The sequence below is a fragment of the Silurus aristotelis genome (assembly GCF_946808225.1).
Source record: "Silurus aristotelis genome assembly, chromosome: 19".
NCBI lineage: Eukaryota > Metazoa > Chordata > Actinopteri > Siluriformes > Siluridae > Silurus > Silurus aristotelis.
The window spans coordinates 933632-956131 of record NC_139592.1 but is presented as its reverse complement, the minus strand read 5'-3'; the positions used below and the strand labels follow the sequence as shown (position 1 = coordinate 956131).

Genomic DNA, 22500 nt, shown 5'->3' with positions numbered 1-22500 from the left:
AGATGTGGAAGATCTCCTGCTACGGACGATATATAGTTATAACATTTGCTGGGCCTTGCTCAAGGCCTTTCTCGGAGTCCAAGCCTTGATCAGAGACCTGGACTTCTGATCAGAAGATCATCCAAGGTGTTGAAATTTGATCTCATGATCTTCTGATCAGAAGTCCAGGCATCCTCACCTCCTCACCTTCTCACCTAAATCAGAACCTGACTTTACTAACAGCCTTGTGTCTGAATGAATCTCCACAAAAATCTAGTGGAACATCTTCCCAGAAGAGTGAAGCTCATTATAACAGTAAATGAAACTAAATATGGACTGAGATGTTTAAAAAGAAGCACTGGTCAGGTGTCCACACACTTTTGTCCATATACTGTATTTACAGGGAATCCACTGTCTCTCCTGTAGAAGCTTTAATTGATCCCTAAACCCTCCAGAGCTCAGTGATGCCTGCAGCAGCTGCGTGAGGGCACGAAGACAGACGTCTGAGAGGCTTTAATCACACAGCCGTTCCTGCGTCTGCGTCTGCGTCTGCGTCTGCAGTATGAGGTGAGTTTACACACAGAAAACCCCTGCGATGGAGGAATCACACTGCAGAAACGCTATAAAAATGATTACGATTATTGATCTTCATTACCATCAGAGACGTCATTGGAGGATACAGTAATGTGTGGAACACTGGGTATGAGGAGGTTATTGTGGAGGTTATTTTATGTGTAATTACTGGTTTTTCAGGTTGCGCAGTGAATAAATGATCAATAATCACACTTAGGACTTGTTCATTAGTGTCATTTATTCCAAACGCTTTTCTTTATGTCACGTTTATTTACAACCTGATAATAAATGATGAAAGTCTGCAGTATGACGTCACCACACTCGTTTATCAGTACGGTTTTGTGGAACGTTGTTGTGTATATAAAGTATTTATAAGTGTTTATTACAGTAAGTTGTTCTGTAGTTTGATTTCAGTTTCTCATGTTGAAGATGTTTCAGTGTTCAGTTACAACAAAATACATTCAATAATGTTTTGCAATAAGTTTGAGAAGCAGCAAGTGATGATTTCCCTCTGTTTTTAGAAGACGGTCTTCATTTGTGATCTTGAGTTTAGTATTAATTTAGTTTTTAGTCTCATTTTAAGACTTTAAGAATTTATAAAGACAACGATTCTTAAATGAATTTTCTTGGTCTCTAGTTTTTATGGTCGTCGTCCTCTGCTTACGATGGAGATACGTCACGTCACGACCACATCATAAGTCAAAATTATCGTGAGGTGAAGAAGGTGTTGTGACTGTAACACTTTCCTGCTTCATGCTGGTTTCAATTTTTCTGCTCTAAAAATGTTTTGCTTTTTATATTTGTATGATTTTGTGGTATCGCTCTCGTCATCGTGAGACGGAAGAAAAACGTTAGTCAAACCATCGTAACTCCATCTGTAATTAACAAGCGAAACTGATTTTAATGCTTAAATTGTGTGTTTTAATGTATGTATGTTTCTACTTTTCTAACGCTTACAAATCTCACTCAGTGGAATCTTTTAATTTACTACATTTCATTTCATTCATTTCCAAAACGTCTTTGTTTCTCAGTGACTCGAGGTTTAATCGCATTACGGCGCCGTAATCTCCATGTGCTGTTATAATAAACTCCACTCTTCTGGGAAGATGTTCCACTCGAGATTTGTGTGCAGATTCTCTCCCCCACAAGTGTGTGAGTAAAGTATGTGTGATGTAGGAGAGAGAAGTTGAGGAGGTTCCTGGGGTGCAGTCAGTGTTCACATCCATTCGTGTTCAATAGAGTTGGAGCTCTACAGCAGGAGATACTTCCACTCCACTACATACTTCCACTCCAACTCATGTACTGTAAAGCAGATCTTCATAAAGCTGCTTTGTGCAAAGGCATCGTCATGCTGGAACAGGTTCTGGGTTCTGGGGCTCGTAGTTCAAGTGAAGGCAAAATTTCTTGTGTGTGCACAAGTTTGTTATTATCTAAAGATATGATCTACCTAATTGTTCCACTGATTTCATCAGACTTTAACAAACACCTTCATCCCTCGACATGTGCAATTCTCAGGATTTTCTTCTTTTAGGAAAAATTCTTGAAGCTGGACATAAAACTCAGAAAGACATTTTTATTATACACATTATTGGTTTATTTACATATATAAAGTTATTGTTATTATATTATTCCCTGCTGATGTTTCTCCTCCTCATGACCAGCACCAGTCATGTCCTGACTGATCAACAAGATGCTGTTTGTTTCCTTTCTGACTCCTTTTAACTTCTTTAAATTCCTGAAGCACAAAAAGAAAAGCTTCGGCTGTCGATCCAATTTGCAAACCAAAGCTGAACTATTCAGCGCTGCACACTGAAGGCCAGAGCAGTGAGATGGCGGAGCAGGACGAGGTGTCAGAAACTGACTTTACAGAGAGGAACTGAAAGGGAGGACACAATAGAAAAGTCAGAATAGGATTTCGCTGCTCCTCATTCGCTCATTCATCAGGACTCAGTGAATGACTCGAGCGCTGGAGGTAATTTAGCAGGCGTTGTGTGTTTCTCCTGCATACACACCGTGACGGAGCTCACAACAGCCGTTACACTGTGGTTGTTGTCGTTAAATCATCCTGTTTGAATGAAATGACATCTTTATTCATTATAAATCTGTGTGAGAATAAAGCAGATTAAACCAGGCTGTTTGTGTGGAAAGACAGTTGGAGTTTCCTTAAACGAACCGAAGTCTCCATTCCATGTTTTAAGATGTAAGTAAGGGAAGATTTGGGATGTTAAAAAAAGCACTCAGGTTTATTAGAAAGTCTCTTTTTAACACGTGTAAGGACACAGAAATACTTTTATTCACACCCTTTTTTTTAAATCCACAAGCCTTGGTTATAGCGCTGCTTTTCTGCCCTCTTGTGGATAAACTGTGCATCACCACCAATTTACCTTATTTATAAATTATTTTTCAGAAATTATTTATGTAAAAAATTGTGAACAAATAAATAAAGATTTATATCTTGTTCTCCATTGCTATTTAACTTTCTTTAACTTTCTGTTCTTTCTATTAGCGCAAACATATTTACAAATTATTCACCATGTTTTATTTCCTATGCTTTTCGAGCAAAAAAAAAAGGTATAATAGCGATACAGTGGAATCGTGTACAGTTCGCTGGTAGTTAATTTCATTTATTTCCTACAATATATTACATTAATTTTAACAAGGAAGTTTTGCTTCCTGTGTGTTGTCTCTTTCTGTCCGGATGATCCAACTGAGTGCCGCACTATAGTTCCGCTACTAAAAATTAATGTTCCGCTGCCGACTCCACAAACCCTGTGTCATGTGGGTGGATAAAACAATTCTTCTGTAACAGTTTACTGTATGATTATGTTACCACATACATTTATTTTAATATTTTATAGGATTTCAGAAGGGATTTATTACTTTCTGTGTCCTGCTTTTAATGTTTGGAATGTCAAGCTGCGTTCCGCTCAATAGTTCCGCTACTAAAATCAATATTCCGCCGATTGTTCCACAATCTATATGCAATGGGGGAGGGGTGTTACAATAATCCCTTTTTGTGATCGTTTATTGTGTTTTTATTTTACCGAAGACATAAATAAAATAAAATACTATAAATAAAGATACGAGTTTACATTTTGTTTTGAAGCAGGCTAAGATATATCTTAATTGTATTTGAAAACGGTTTCGTGATGTCCCCCAATACTTCATGTTGGATTGGTCGGCGGCTATAAAAGCTCTGTGAGTCGTTCGGTTTGCTCAATGCTAACAGTGTATATTATAAAACCTCCACCCGCGTGTTTGACTTTTACTCACAATAATTCACACACAAAAAGGAATAAAGATTATGTTTAATGGTGTAAAATTTGCCCTACACTTATAAAACTTATAACAATTATTGTTTATAAACAAATTATCAACAACATGTCAGTTAGATCCAATTCCCACTAAACTACTGAAGGAAGTGTTATATACAGCTGGTGAGCCTCTTCTCAATATTATTAACTCCTCACTATCGTTAGGTCATGTCCCTAAATCCCTCAAGTTAGCAGTTATTAAGCCCCTCATTGAAAAACCTAATCTGGATCCAAACACGCTATCGAATTACAGACCCATTTCAAATCTCCCATTTATGTCTAAGATTTTAGAAAAGATTGTCGCTGCCCAGTTATGTAACCACTTGCAGGAGAACAATATCTTTGAAGAGTTTCAGTCAGGTTTTAGGCCCCATCATAGCACAGAAACTGCTCTAGTTAAAATCACTAATGACCTGTTTTTAGCTTCAGACCAAGGCTACATCTCCCTATTAGTTTTACTAGATCTTAGTGCTGCGTTCGACACTATAGATCATGATCTTCTCCTCGATCGCTTACAGAATTACATCGGTATTCAGGGACAGGCATTAAGCTGGTTTAAATCCTACCTGTCCAATCGTTACCATTTCGTAGATTTAAATGGAGAGCTATCCAGGATAATGCTAGTAAATTATGGCGTGCCACAAGGGTCAGTTCTGGGACCCCTGCTTTTTACAATATACATGCTTCCGTTAGGAAATATTATTAGAAGGCATGGAATTAGCTTCCATTGTTATGCTGATGATACCCAGCTATATATTTCATCCAAACCAGGCGATACAGCTCAATTAGCTCGCATAACTGAGTGTGTTGAAGAAATAAGAGATTGGATGACCCATAACTTTCTGCTATTAAATTCTGATAAAACGGAGATTTTGCTCATCGGCCCAAAAAATAGTACACAGAAGCTCCAGCATCTCAGCCTGCATTTAGACGGTTGTTCTGTAACTACTAGTTCAACGGTAAAAGACCTGGGAGTTATTTTAGACAGCAACTTATCTTTTAAAAATCACATCAATCAAGTTACAAAAACAGCCTTCTTTCACCTTAGAAATATTTCTAAGCTAAGAAATATGTTATCTATATCTGATGCAGAGAAGCTCGTCCATGCGTTTATGACCTCTAGAATAGACTACTGTAATGCATTACTAGGTGGATGTCCTGCATCATTAATAAACAAGCTTCAGTTAGTTCAGAATGCCGCAGCAAGAGTTCTCACAAGGTCAAGAAAATACGATCATATAACCCCAATCTTATCGTCCCTACATTGGCTTCCTATTAAGTTTCGAATAGACTACAAACTACTGCTACTCACTTATAAAGCACTAAATGGTTTGGCTCCCATGTATCTATCCAGTCTTTTAACACGCTACAATCCGTCACGCTCCCTGAGATCTCAAAACTCTGGGCTTCTAGTAGTTCCTAGAATAGCAAAGTCCACTAAAGGCGGTAGAGCATTTTCACATTTAGCTCCTAAACTCGGGAATAGTCTTCCTGACAGTGTTCGGGGTTCAGATACACTCTCCCAGTTTAAGTGTAGATTAAAAACATATCTTTTTAGCAAAGCCTACACATAACACACATCACACACATCACATCACAACCTTGTGCTCCAGAACATCTGATCACATGCACATTATCAACTTGTGCTGTTAATATCATGAACAGCAGCTACGCTAATTCCTCTCCACTGCTTCTCTTTCTCTCCCCATCCCGAGGCATCCTGAGGTTCCTCCAGCTCCAGTCACGTCCCACCTCGTGAAGATTATGGACCTATGGATGATCATGGAGAAGTAGATGCCGAGTGTTTAAAGGCCCTGGCATGGAGAAGCTGATGCTGGATCTATGATGATCACAAATTGTTCTGGATTGTTGAAAGATTTATGATCAAACTCTTGATGTCACCCATATGAGGATGGGTTCCCCTTTGAGTCTGGTTCCTCTCAAGGTTTCTTCCTCATATCATCTAAGGGAGTTTTTCCTTGCCACTGTCGCCACGGCTTGCTCATCAGGGACAAACGCACACCATTCACCTTCACTGTTGTTTTCTGTAAAGCTGCTTTGAGACAATGTCTGTTGTGAAAAGCGCTATACAAATAAACTTGACTTGACTTGAAATGACCATAATAAAAACACTTTATCCAGATTTTCTGGAAGTGTGCGTTACAAACTCCAGATCCATATGAATTATTTGTATTTATTATTTTCTTTTTTAGACACTTTAGAAACTGTCAGGTGTTTATAATTTAGCTCGTAGAAAGCTTCCTGAAGACCTCTTAAAGGGTTCTTGAGGGCTTTTCAGGGTCCTTAAAGAGTTCTCCTGTGTGTAGGAACTGTTTCTGAAGTAAAGTTTACAGTGTAAACCTTCTGGACACCTGAAATCTCACACACTTGTACCAGACGTCTTCAGAGGAAACGCATGAAATTTCACCTTCACTTGAACTGAAGACCCAAAACCTGTTCCAGCAGAATCGAATCATTTTAGCGACTCGTTTCTTTGAATCTTGTTCATCAGAATAAACAAATCTTTTTTTGAGTCATTTAGTTCCTCGTTCCTTTAATCAGAAATGAAATAAAATAAAATTTTATCTTTTTAATATGTACACAACTGCAAAGTGATAGTGTGATTTGTGGTGAGAGTGGGGAGCAGGTGGAGAAGATCCTGGAGAGGTGGATATACACGCTGGAGAGAAGGGGAATGAAAGTCAGTAGGAGTAAGACAGAGTACATGTGTGTGAATGAGAGGGAGGGCAGTGGAGGGGTGCAGTTGCAGGGAGAAGAGGTGGAGAAGGTGGAGGAGTTCAGGTACCTGGGGTCAACAGTGCAGAGTAATGGAGAGTGTGTTAGAGAAGTGAAGAAAAGAGTGCAGGCAGGGTGGAGTGGGTGGAGAAGAGTGATAGCAGGAGTGATTTGTGATTGAAGAGTATCTGTGAGAGTGAAAGGGAAAGTTTATAGGACTGTGGTGAGACCTGAGATGTTGTATGGATTAGAGACAGTGGCATTGAGTAAAAGACAGGAGGTGGAGCTGGAGGTAGCAGAGCTGAAGATGTTGAGATGTTCGTTGGGAGTGACGAAGATGGACAGGATTAGAAATGAGTTTATTAGAGGGACAGCACATGTAGGACGTTTTGGAGACAAGGTGAGGGAGGTGAGATTGAGATGGTTTGGACATGTGCAGAGGAGGGACATGGGGTATATCAGTAGGAGAATGCTGAGGATGAGACACCAGAAAGGAGGAAAAGAGGAAGACCAAGGAGGAGGTTTATGGATGTGGTGAGGGAAGACATGCAGGTAGTCGGTGTGAAAGAGGCAGATGTGGAGGACAGGGGGGGTATGGAGACGGATGATCCGCTGTGGCGCCCCCTAATGGGAGAAGCCGGAAGAAGAAGATATAACTGCAAGTGTATATGGGAACAAAGAACAAAGACTCGGACTGGAAGAGTCGATTGATGAACTACTCAATTCTGTACTCGGTACATAACCTACAGATATTTCACGATGCTTTTCTCCTGCAGTAGAAAATTAACGAATCACTATTTCTACTCTTTCTAATACCTAAAAACCTCTTGAGAGCTTATAAATGAATGCTCTTTAAAGTTTTTTAAGCAGTTCCTTGGATACATGATAGTTACTCCAGTTTCAGGAGACATCATATCAGCTTCCATTAGTTGTTAGCAACATTAGCTTTGAAGCAAGTAGAATGTGTCAAGTGGAATTTTATTTTAATCCAAACCACAGGATTTATATTACAGATAATGATGAAAATGAAGGAATAAAAGATCAGTCACGTCCATCCAGGAACCTTCATCTTCTCCTCAGCAGGAACTGAAGCCCTTTATTGTCTCTTTTTTTCTGTGGAATTTTCCAGAAGTCAGTCCAGAGTGACTCCTTCAGGAAGCTCCACCACCACCGGTGCGCACTCGTCCAGGTCCACGTCGAAATCCCAGCGGAACTTCTTGGTCAGGTGAGCTTTGAACTTCTCCGCTCTTTTGCGTAGAGTCGCGGCGACGCCCGGAGAACCAGCAAACTGGAAGAAATCCTAAACAAGAAGATGAAAAGAAAAAAGTATAAATAAATCAGGCAGATGGTCGACCTGGGCACAAGTCTGAAGGTCGAGTGTAGGACGTCTAGTCTCCATCGTGCCTGTAACGTGGAGGTTAGGAAGTTGTTCTGGGACACAATATCGACGAAGAAGTCGGGAGGGATTTCTCCGAGCTGGTGGTACAGGACGCTGATGAGGCCTAGGTAGAGATCCGGGCGTTCCCTCATGGCCTCCTCACTCCTGCAGAGGAGAAGCAGAAGTTGCTTCCAGTGTTCAAACGCGTCATACACATTCCCAATGAGGAAACACACGAAGGCGAACTGCAGCTCTCCTAAAACAAACAAAAACAAAAACAAACACACACACACACACACAGAATAACAAACATGAGTACACAACAGAGGCCGTCAATGATTCCCCTCTAGAGGTCACTCTTGTAATGACAGCGGATCAGAACCCGGAAAAACTATCGATTTTTTTTTTTTTTTTTTTTTTATGTATTAATCGATCGACCACACAAAGGCAAAGCAAACACCTGAACCTGTACTGTACATAAAACGGGAAAAAAAAAAATCTTATTCCTTTGATGATTTGTGTTACCCAGCAACAGGTCCCGTACAGGGGAAGTGTAAAGTGGCGTGTACCGAGAACGTTGAGCGGCTGTTCCTTGTGGTGGTTCTCGAGCAGGATGTTGAGGCCGTAGCTCAGGTCCATGCTGCACTGCGTGATCTGAGCAGGCGTGGCTCCCGGAGGATAAGCATGTTGAGGGATGTTGGAGAATCGGAATTCCGTTCCTTCCCTCTGCTTCATGCGCGGAAGTCTGTCCAGTCCTTCCTTCATGCTCTGGCAGAGCGTGTCGTTCCGCGGCAGGTTCTGCTCGGTTCTGTCCTTAGTGTGTGTGAGCTGCAGCTCGGGAATCACGTCGCTAAAGGAACACACTCGTCCGCTCAGAGGCTGTAGAGCGCTCGCCACTTCCTGGCTCAGTTTATCCGTCAGAGACACCCACTTCCTCAGCGTGTCGTACGGATACGGACCCAGGTATGAGTCCAGCTCCCGGAGGCCGGCTCTCACACGCAAAACCTCGTCCTCGTTATCGGACCCCGAAAAGTCCAAGTCCTCCTCGTTCGTGTCCCAATGAGCCAGAAGGACCTGGCGAGCCTTCAGGAACAGAAACCTGCCCTGTTTAGGTCCCAGTTCTCCTCCATGACTGCTGGAGTTCGCCGCGCTGTAATGGAGGAAGTGGATTCCAGGAGGGATCATCTTAATGCCACGGAAACGCGGACCCACCCCCCAGGTCTTATAGTCCAGACCCAGCTCGGTTCCTTCAGGAACGCCGAGGAGAACCAACGTGGCTCCTTCTTCAAACAGACCTAACGCCTCGTCGGGGGACATCTGAGCTTCAGACATGTCTGAGGAAGAGGAGGATCAGAGGTGAGTACGGTTTACACACTGAAATGGAAAATAAACTTTTACTATTAATTTTTTATTTATTATAACAATTAAACATGACTGTGATTTATAAAACTGCATCAGTGTTTCTTTACAGTTTATTTACATTTATTACATTTTAATTATTGATTTTTATTAATTTTATTTCTCTTAAAGGATAAATAGATGCTCTTTTTTGTATTTTGATAATTTATGGTTTAAGCTTTCCTGAAATAAATAAATAAATAAATCTATCTATCTATCTATCTATCTATCTATCTATCTATCTATCTATCTATCTATCTATCTATCTATCTATCTATCTATCGCCTGTCATTCGTTTGTATTTTATTTTATTGACTCCCTTTTTTTATTTTAACGTTTTTTATTACCTGCATAAACCTAATCTTTATTTATATGTTTATTTTAATAAATTTTAATTAATTTACATTTATTTTGAGCGTTTTGAATTTAATTTGTGGCAATTTAATTATTTACTCATTAAATCAATATAATACAAATGCATTGCATTCTTTTTATTTATTCCACTTTTATAAAATGGAAAAAAAAACGTTTATAAAATAATAATAATTTAAATGATTTTCAGCTCAGATTCGACTCTCCTGCCTAAGCTAATGTTTTTAGCTATCAAGCTACAAAGCAGCAAAATGATCACAATAATAATAGTAATTATTATTAAACCAACATTTAAACGCTAAACATTTAAATTATACATAAATAATTTATATATTATTTATATACAGAAGATGAATTGAACCTGCGTCCAGAGTCACAGCTGCGAAAACGACGTGTTTAAGTTCAACAACGCGGACTTCCCATAAACCTCCGGTTTAAAACCGGAAACACGTCACAATGAGAGTTCTGTGGTGATATAAAAATAATTTGGATTATTAAAAATGATTTAAAAAAATGTATGAAAATATAGATAAATAATGTATAAAATAGAAATAGAATTATTTAAAAAATCTTTTTGCAGAAATTGTGAAACTGCAATTTATTTCAAATGTTTGTAATAAAATGCAGCTGTGTGTGTACACCAGATGTGTGAATGTTTGTGCGTTGTGTGTTTTTCGCTATTGTTGTGTATCACTTTTGCAAAACAAAATAATTTTGTCTGCCATGTTAATAAACCACACAGTGAATCTCATCGACCTATATAGACTTTTATATTGGAAATCAATCAGTTTTTTTCCTGGGGCTTTTAAAATGGAAGCGATACTTTAGTTTTGTAAATCGTGACTGTTGGTGATTTCCGGTAGCGGGTGTAGCTGTTGTGTCGGAGCTGTACACGGATCCGGAGTGTGGCTCTGAGAACGCGGGCTCCTGCTACTGCCTGGGCTCGTGGTTTATAGAGGAAAAATCCGGATCATCTGTTTACACGCACGCACACACACGCGCGCGAAGATGGGCTTCAGAAAGAAGAACAAAAGTCCTCCGGTTCTGAGCCACGAGTTTGTGATCCAGAATCACGCGGACATGGTGTCCTGTGTGGCCATGATCATCCTACTGGGGCTCATGTTCGAGGTAAAGTACACAACATTTATACAACATCTGTACAACGTTTACACCATACGTGACATCTATACAATTTCTGCCCAATACAAAACGTCTACACAGTATGCAACACCTACACAATGTGTACCCAAAACATGGCAACTACACATCTACACAATGTATACAGAACGTATATACCCAATACACAACATCTACACAATGTATACAGAACGTATATACCCAATACACAACATCTACACAATGTATACAGAACGTATATACCCAATACACAACATCTACACAATGTATACAGAACGTATATACCCAAAACACAACATCTACACAATGTATACAGAACGTATATACCCAATACACAACATCTACACAATGTATACAGAACGTATATACCCAATACACAACATCTACACAATGTATACAGAACGTATATACCCAATACACAACATCTACACAATGTATACAGAACGTATATACCCAATACACAACATCTACACAATGTATACAGAACGTATATACCCAATACACAACATCTACACAATGTATACAGAACGTATATACCCAATACACAACATCTACACAATGTATACAGAACGTATATACCCAATACACAACATCTACACAATGTATACAGAACGTATATACCCAATACACAACATCTACACAATGTATACAGAACGTATATACCCAATACACAACATCTACACAATGTATACAGAACGTATATACCCAATACACATCTACACAATGTATACAGAACGTATATACCCAATACACAACATCTACACAATGTATACAGAACGTATATACCCAATACACAACATCTACACAATGTATACAGAACGTATATACCCAATACACAACATCTACACAATGTATACAGAACGTATATACCCAAAACACAACATCTACACAATGTATACAGAACGTATATACCCAATACACAACATCTACACAATGTATACAGAACGTATATACCCAATACACAACATCTACACAATGTATACAGAACGTATATACCCAATACACAACATCTACACAATGTATACAGAACGTATATACCCAATACACAACATCTACACAATGTATACAGAACGTATATACCCAATACACAACATCTACACAATGTATACAGAACGTATATACCCAATACACAACATCTACACAATGTATACAGAACGTATATACCCAATACACATCTACACAATGTATACAGAACGTATATACCCAATACACAACATCTACACAATGTATACAGAACGTATATACCCAATACACAACATCTACACAATGTATACAGAACGTATATACCCAATACACAACATCTACACAATGTATACAGAACGTATATACCCAATACACAACATCTACACAATGTATACAGAACGTATATACCCAATACACATCTACACAATGTATACAGAACGTATATACCCAATACACAACATCTACACAATGTATACAGAACGTATATACCCAATACACAACATCTACACAATGTATACAGAACGTATATACCCAATACACAACATCTACACAATGTATACAGAACGTATATACCCAATACACAACATCTACACAATGTATACAGAACGTATATACCCAAAACACAACATCTACACAATGTATACAGAACGTATATACCCAATACACAACATCTACACAATGTATACAGAACGTATATACCCAATACACAACATCTACACAATGTATACAGAACGTATATACCCAATACACAACATCTACACAATGTATACAGAACGTATATACCCAATACACAACATCTACACAATGTATACAGAACGTATATACCCAAAACACAACATCTACACAATGTATACAGAACGTATATACCCAATACACAACATCTACACAATGTATACAGAACGTATATACCCAATACACAACATCTACACAATGTATACAGAACGTATATACTCAATACACAACATCTACACAATGTATACAGAACGTATATACTCAATACACAACATCTACACAATGTATACAGAACGTATATACTCAATACACAACATCTACACAATGTATACAGAACGTATATACCCAATACACAACATCTACACAATGTATACAGAACGTATATACCCAATACACAACATCTACACAATGTATACAGAACGTATATACCCAATACACAACATCTACACAATGTATACAGAACGTATATACCCAATACACAACATCTACACAATGTATACAGAACGTATATACTCAATACACAACATCTACACAATGTATACAGAACGTATATACTCAATACACAACATCTACACAATGTATACAGAACGTATATACTCAATACACAACATCTACACAATGTATACAGAACGTATATACCCAATACACAACATCTACACAATGTATACAGAACGTATATACCCAATACACAACATCTACACAATGTATACAGAACGTATATACCCAATACACAACATCTACACAATGTATACAGAACGTATATACCCAATACACAACATCTACACAATGTATACAGAACGTATATACTCAAAACACAACATCTACACAATGTATACAGAACGTATATACCCAAAACACAACATCTACACAATGTATACAGAACGTATATACCCAATACACAACATCTACACAATGTATACAGAACGTATATACCCAATACACAACATCTACACAATGTATACAGAATGTCTACTCAATACACAACATCTACACAACGTATACAGAACGTATATACTCAAAACACAACATCTACACAATGTATACAGAACGTATATACTCAATACACAACATCTACACAATGTATACAGAACGTATATACTCAAAACACAACATCTACACAATGTATACAGAGCGTATATACTCAATACACATCTACACAATGTATACAGAACGTATATACCCAAAACACAACATCTACACAATGTATACAGAACGTATATACCCAATACACAACATCTACACAACGTTTGCAGAACGAATATACCCAATACACAACATCTACACAACGTATACAGAACGTATATACCCAATACACAACATCTACACAACGTTTGCAGAACGTATATACCCAAAACACAACATCTACACAACGTTTGCAGAACGTATATACCCAATACACAACATCTACACAATGTATACAGAACGTATATACCCAAAACACAACATCTACACAATGTATACAGAACGTATATACCCAATACACAACATCTACACAATGTATACAGAACGTATATACCCAATACACAACATCTACACAATGTATACAGAACGTATATACCCAATACACAACATCTACACAATGTATACAGAACGTATATACCCAATACACAACATCTACACAATGTATACAGAACGTATATACCCAATACACAACATCTACACAATGTATACAGAACGTATATACCCAATACACAACATCTACACAATGTATACAGAACGTATATACCCAAAACACAACATCTACACAATGTATACAGAACGTATATACCCAAAACACAACATCTACACAATGTATACAGAACGTATATACCCAATACACAACATCTACACAATGTATACAGAACGTATATACCCAATACACAACATCTACACAATGTATACAGAACGTATATACCCAATACACAACATCTACACAATGTATACAGAACGTATATACCCAATACACAACATCTACACAATGTATACAGAACGTATATACCCAAAACACAACATCTACACAATGTATACAGAACGTATATACCCAATACACAACATCTACACAATGTATACAGAACGTATATACCCAATACACAACATCTACACAATGTATACAGAACGTATATACCCAATACACAACATCTACACAATGTATACAGAACGTATATACCCAAAACACATCATCTACACAATGTATACAGAACGTATATACCCAATACACAACATCTACACAATGTATACAGAACGTATATACCCAATACACAACATCTACACAATGTATACAGAACGTATATACCCAATACACAACATCTACACAATGTATACAGAACGTATATACCCAATACACAACATCTACACAATGTATACAGAACGTATATACCCAATACACAACATCTACACAATGTATACAGAACGTATATACCCAATACACAACATCTACACAATGTATACAGAACGTATATACCCAATACACAACATCTACACAATGTATACAGAACGTATATACCCAAAACACAACATCTACACAATGTATACAGAACGTATATACCCAAAACACAACATCTACACAATGTATACAGAACGTATATACCCAAAACACAACATCTACACAATGTATACAGAACGTATATACCCAAAACACAACATCTACACAATGTATACAGAACGTATATACTCAAAACACAACATCTACACAATGTATACAGAACGTATATACTCAAAACACATCTACACAATGTATACAAAACGTATATACCCAATACACAACATCTACACAATGTATACAGAATGTCTACTCAATACACAACATCTACACAATGTATACAGAACGTATATATTCAAAACACAACATCTACACAATGTATACAGAACGTATATACTCAAAACACAACATCTACACAATGTATACAGAACGTATATACTCAAAACACAACATCTACACAATGTATACAGAACGTATATACTCAATACACATCTACACAATGTATACAGAACGTATATACTCAATACACATCTACACAACGTATACAGAACGTATATACCCAAAACACAACATCTACACAACGTATACAGAACGTATATACCCAATACACAACATCTACACAACGTTTGCAGAACGAATATACCCAATACACAACATCTACACAATGTATACAGAACGTATATACCCAATACACAACATCTACACAACGTTTGCAGAACGTATATACCCAAAACACAACATCTACACAATGTATACAGAACGTATATACTCAATACACAACATCTACACAATGTATACAGATCGTATATACCCAATACACAACATCTACACAACGTATACAGAGCGTATATACCCAATACACAACATCTACACAACGTATACAGAACGTATATACCCAATACACAACATCTACACAACGTTTGCAGAACGTATATACCCAATACACAACATCTACACAACGTATACAGAACGTATATACCCAATACACAACATCTACACAACGTATACAGAACGTATATACCCAAAACACAACATCTACACAACGTTTGCAGAACGTATATACCCAATACACAACATCTACACAACGTTTGCAGAACGTATATACCCAATACACAACATCTACACAACGTATACAGAACGTATATACCCAATACACAACATCTACACAACGTTTGCAGAACGTATATACCCAATACACATCTACACAACGTATACAGAACGTATATACCCAATACACAACATCTACACAACGTTTGCAGAACGTATATACCCAATACACAACATCTACACAATGTATACAAAACGTATATACCCAATACACAACATCTACACAATGTATACAGAACGTATATACCCAATACACAACATTTACACAACGTTTGCAGAACGTATATACCCAATACACAACATCTACACAACGTATACAGAATTTATATACCCGAAACAAAACATCTACACAACGTATACAGAATTTATATACCCGAAACAAAACATCTACACAACGTTTGCAGAACGTATATACCCAATACACAACATCTACACAACGTTTGCAGAACGTATATACCCAATACACAACATCTACACAATGTATACAAAACGTATATACCCAATACACAAAATCTACACAATGTATACAGAACGTATATACCCAATACACAACATTTACACAACGTTTGCAGAACGTATATACCCAATACACAACATCTACACAATGTATACAAAACGTATATACCCAAAACACAACATCTACACAATGTATACAGAACGTATATACCCAATACACAACATTTACACAACGTTTGCAGAACGTATATACCCAATACACAACATCTACACAACGTATACAGAATTTATATACCCGAAACAAAACATCTACACAACGTATACAGAATTTATATACCCGAAACAAAACATCTACACAATGTATACAGAACGTATATACCCAATACACAACATCTACACAACATTTGCAGACCGTATATACCCAAAACACAACATCTACACAATTTATACAGATCGTATATACCCAATACACAACATCTACACAATGTATACAGAATGTATATACCCAAAACACAACATCTACACAATGTATACAGAACGTCTACTCAATACACATCTACACAATGTATACAGAACGTATATACCCAATACACAACATCTACACAATGTATACAGAACGTATATACCCAAAACACAACATCTACACAATGTATACAGAACATATATACCCAATACACAACATCTACACAACGTTTGCAGAACGAATATACCCAATACACAACATCTACACAATGTATACAGAACGTATATACCCAATACACAACATCTACACAATGTATACAGATCGTATATACCCAATACACAACATCTACACAATGTATACAGATCGTATATACTCAGTACACAACATCTACACAATGTATACAGAACGTATATACCCAATACACAACATCTACACAATGTATACAGAACGTATATACCCAATACACATCTACACAACGTTTGCAGAACGTATATACCCAATACACAACATCTACACAATGTATACAGAACGTATATACCCAATACACAACATCTAAACAATGTATACAGAACGTATATACCCAAAACACAACATCTACACAATGTATACAGAACGTATATACCCAATACACAACATCTACACAATGTATACAGAACGTATATACCCAATACACATCTACACAACGTTTACAGAATGTCTACTCGATACAAAACATCTACACAATGTATACAGAACGTGTATATACCCAATACACAACATCTACACAATGTATACAGAACGTATATACCCAATACACAACATCTACACAATGTATACAGAACGTATATACCCAATACACAACATCTACACAATGTATACAGAACATATATACACAATACACATCTACACAACGTTTGCGGAACGTATATACCCAATACACAACATCTACACAACATTTACAGAACATGTATACCCAATACACAACATCTACACAACGTTTACAGAGCAAATATACCTAATACACAGCGTCTACACAACATTTACAGAACGTCTACTCAATACACATCTACACAACGTTTACAGAGCATATATACCCAATACACAACATCTACACATTGTTTACAGAGCATATATACCTAATACACATCGTCTACACAACATTTACAGAACGTCTACTCAATACACAACATCTACACAACGTTTACAGAGCGTATATACCCAATACACAACATCTACACAATGTTTACAGAGCATATATACCCAATACACAACAGCTACACAACGTTTACAGAACGTATATACCCAATACACAACATCTACACAATGTTTACAGAACTTCTACTTAATACACAACATCTACACAACGTATATAACAAATACACATCTACACAATGTTTACCCAACATTTACCCAATACTTAACACCTATACCACATTTACACATCTACTCACTACACGTCTACACAACATTTACACAGCGTTTACTCGATGCACGTTTACACAACGTCTGAACAATACACAACACCTATACACAATTTACACAATGTTTATGTGGCGTGGGAGCTCAGTGGTTAAGGTACTGGGTTACTGATCACCAAGCTGCCACTCTTGGGCCCTTGAGCAAGGCCCTTAACCCTATGTGCTCCAAGTCACCGTATCATGGCCGACCCTGCACTCTGACCTCAGCTTTTGAGCATGCTGGGATATGAAGAACAAATTTTACTGTGCTGTAATGTGTATGTGACAAAGTCTATTCTATTCTTCTGCCCAATACACAACATCTACACAATGTCTACTAATACACAAGGTTTACAGAACGTCTATACAACTTCTACACAATACAATTCAATTCATGTTTATTTGTATTGCGCTTTTAACAACGAACATTGTCTCAGAGCAGCTTTACACAGATAATGTGGTGATAAAAATGTGTAAGTTTGTCCCTGATGAACAAGTCGGTGGAGACTGGTGAAGAAAAAACTCCCTGAGATGGTCACTCGTGGGTGCCACCAAATGTCCATTTATTACAGATAAACAATTTTGAGGTGCAGTGATGGAGATCAGAGCAAACTGTAGTCCTGAGTGTAGCAGACTGTTGATTTTACCTACAGTACAAATCCTCAAAGCTCCTGTTCTTACTCCAGAGTTTTATGGCTCTCAAGGGCATTGATGAGAAACCTCTCCAGCTGCACAGAGTCACCTCCAATCAAAGAGAACATCATCCAGAGGCAGACCATTAAGTCTCCTGATTGTTGTATAAAAGTTAATGTCACTGTGCAGTTTGGACTCTGGTGAGATTCACTCTGGCAGCAGAACTAAGGGTGCTTCTCCCTTAGTTCTGGTAACACAGACATGAGGATCTCTGGGATAAGAGACGACCCACCACACCACCGTCAACAAACATAAATGAAAAGTGAGGAGACGACAGCATCCAAATATCCCAGTTCACCAGACACTTTATCCATATTCCCTCCAGATCTGCTCCTTTACCTCACAAACACCAACTGACTAAAGACTTCACTAAATAAATGTGTTCAGCCTCGACTTGAACACTGAGACTGTGTCTGAGTCCTGAACTCTGATTGGAAGGTTGTTTCATAACTGTGGGGTTTATAAGAGAAACATCTGCCACCTGCTGGAGTCTTCATTATTTGAGGTACCAACAAATAGCCTGCATCTTTTGATCTAAGTAGGCGTGGAGGATCATACTATTACAGAAGTTCACTCAGATACTGCGGCGTGAGAGCGTTAAGTGCTTTAAACGTCAGTAGTAGTATTTTATAATCAGTGTGAGATGTAATTGGGAGCAGTGTAGATGATTAAAACAGGGCTAATGTGCTCATATTTTCTAGATCTAGTGAGGACTCTTGCTGCTGGAGATCGTGGTAATATTATTCAAGTGAGATTTAAAGGAAAGACTCGGGTCAATAATCACACCAAGGTCTTTGACTGCTGTACACACTGAAACAGAAACCTCCAGAGAAGCGAATCCCATGGTTATGTATAACTTCATCCAAAGGCAGCAGATATAAAGAGAAAAGCAGAGGGCCTAAGACAGATCCTTGCAGAACACCAAACTTTACCTCAGAGTGTGTGGAGTACTCACAATTTACCTCAACATACTGATAGCGATCAGTTAAATAAGACCTGAGCCAGGAGAGAGCTGTTCTCAAATCCAGCAAGCAGGAGATGATGATCAATGGTGTAAAAAGCTGCACTGAGGTCGAGCAAAACAAGTAAAGAGACAAAACCCTGATCAGAGGCCAATAACAGTCATATACCACCTTAACTAGCGCCGTCTCTGTGCTATGATGAGGCCGAAATCCTGACTGATACATTTCATAAATGTAATTCCTCAGTAGATGTGAGCACAACTGCTGTGCTACAACCTTTTCTAGAATCTTGGAGATAAAGAGGAGGTTTGATATTGGACTGTAGTTGGACAGCTGACAGGGTGAAGTTCAGGTTTCTTAATACTTACTTGATACTGCAGTTTGAAAGATTTAGGTACAAAACCAGTGCTAATGGAAGAGTTTATTATTTTAAAACAGGTTCAATTCCCTCTGGAATGATCTGTTTGAGGAAACTTGTAGGCGAGGGATCGAGAATGCAGGTTGATGATTTTGATGAAATAAATGAAATGAAGTCGTTCTCTTGAATAGAAGTAAAACTTCGTAATTGATGGTCTGTTATAATGACACTGAGTTATTTATTCAATAGTCTGGATTTATTTTAATCCTCTGGATTTTTTGCCCGATGTTTTTAACTTTTTTATTTAAAAAGTTGATAATCATGTGAGTGCAGTGTTTTTATTTCCTGTTCATTTTGCTGCAGTACAGAATAAAAATCTAGGATTCTGCTTGTTATTTTCTATGAGGGAGAAGAAATATGCTGATCTGCAGCACTAAGAGATTTTCTAGAACTCAGGAGATTCTCCTTCCATGCTATTTGAAATACTGTTCATTTGGTTTGACGCCATTTACGTTCTCATTTCCGAGTGGTCTGTTTTAAGGTGTGTGTATGATCATGAACCACTGTGCTGATTTTCTCTTCCTGATCATTTTTGTCTTAAGGAGAGCTCCATCATCTAGATTGTAACGTAACATTGATTCTAACATTCATTGGCCCAGTCGAGCTCTGCGGAGTCAGACGGAGATCTAATTATTATTGATAAACCTTGCTGCTGTAGTTGACGTGAACGTACGCTTAACAGGGTAACATGGTGAGGTACTAATGCAGTGACTGAGGCAGATTTTAAAAGAGATGAGATAATGATCTGAAAATATTCAGACTGGAATTATGACCATATTTTTTATATTGAATCCAAACGTTAATATTGAATCAAGAGTGTGTCACCACTATGAGTGGGTCCTATAACATTCTGATAATTCTACTGAATCTAGAATGGACACAACTGCTGCTCTTTAGGGGTCTTCCTGATTATCGAAATAAATATTAAAGTCACCAACAATTAATGCTTTGTGTGAAGAAGCAGCTGGATTTGTGATGAAATCTGCAAATTCTATGAGAAAATCTAAATCGGGCCCCTGGGGGTCTATAAATAATAATTAATGGAATTGACTGACTGGACCTGCTTTCAGACACTAAATATTTTATGTTGGTGTAAAGAACTTCAAATGTTTTTAATTTGTGTTTAGTTTTTTGTGTTACCCTTAGTTTATTATAACTAGCTGTGACTCCGCCTCCTCTGCCATTTAGACGGGGCTGGTGTATGGAACTTTACCCAGGAGGACTCGCTTTATTTAATAATACATGTTCATTCAGTTTAATCCACGTTTCTGTCAAACACATTACAAATAAACTCCTGGTTGGTGACAGACACAGTCTCAATTTGGTGGATCCCGACTTGTGCAGCTAGCAGACGGTCGGTTTAGCCTGTCTGTTTGCTCCCTGGCCTTGGCTCTGGACAGTCATTTGTTAACTAGTGCTGTTCTGAGACTATGACCTAAACTACAAGAAACAAACCTGTTGGACACGTGAAGTGGAGAGGAATGGTGCTTTCATTGGCGAGCCTAAGCGTTAGCTTTGCCTCGACTTCTCCGCTCTTTACTCATCTACACAACATCTATATCTACACAACGTCTAGTTCTGTAAAGCTGCTTCGAGACAATGTCCATTGTGAAAAGTTTTATGGAAATAAACTTAGACTTGAACTTGAACAACATGTTGGTTGAGGTGCTGTTGGCGATGGTGGTTTTGGTTTGGGTGGTGTTGGTAAGGGTTGTGGTGGTGATGCTCGTGGTGTTGGTTGTTTTGGTAGTAGTTGTGGTGTTGGTGGTGGTGGTGTTGTTGGTGCAATTGGTTGTGGTGCTGGTTTTGGTGTTAGTGGTCATGGTGTTGGTCGTGGCGTTTCTGATGTGGTTGCTTGTGGTGTAGATGGTGTAGGTCATGGTGGTGGGAATTGTGGTTGTGGTATTTATTGGTTGTGGTGTTGG

General features: G+C 38.0%; 2 protein-coding genes and 1 long non-coding RNA gene across 3 annotated transcripts in view; 2 read left to right on the top strand and 1 right to left on the bottom strand.

Annotated features, from left to right (window-relative positions):
* Window positions 1-5984: 5984 nt before the first annotated feature.
* LOC310714965 lies at window positions 5985-7489 on the top strand. The gene is made up of 3 exons (XR_014530195.1): window positions 5985-6219; window positions 6641-7178; window positions 7379-7489. It is a non-coding gene; the product is annotated as an uncharacterized lncRNA (long non-coding RNA).
* A 72-nt stretch (window positions 7490-7561) lies between these two features.
* aar2 (AAR2 splicing factor) lies at window positions 7562-10192 on the bottom strand. Its single transcript, XM_083520976.1, has 4 exons — window positions 10112-10192; window positions 8550-9314; window positions 8007-8236; window positions 7562-7902 (listed from the first exon to the last, which is right to left on the bottom strand). The coding sequence occupies exons 2-4, from the start codon at window positions 9310-9312 to the stop codon at window positions 7735-7737; spliced, it is 1161 nt and encodes a 386-aa protein (XP_083377102.1). The 5' UTR covers window positions 9313-9314; window positions 10112-10192; the 3' UTR covers window positions 7562-7734.
* Window positions 10193-10540: 348 nt separating this feature from the next.
* The window catches only part of LOC310714913 (translocating chain-associated membrane protein 1-like 1), a 22145-nt gene continuing 10185 nt past the window's right edge, over window positions 10541-22500 (top strand). Inside the window, exon 1 of the mRNA XM_083520981.1 lies at window positions 10541-10878. Within this exon, the coding sequence (XP_083377107.1) occupies window positions 10759-10878 (120 nt within the window). The 5' untranslated portion in view covers window positions 10541-10758. The remainder of the gene's footprint in view (window positions 10879-22500) is intronic.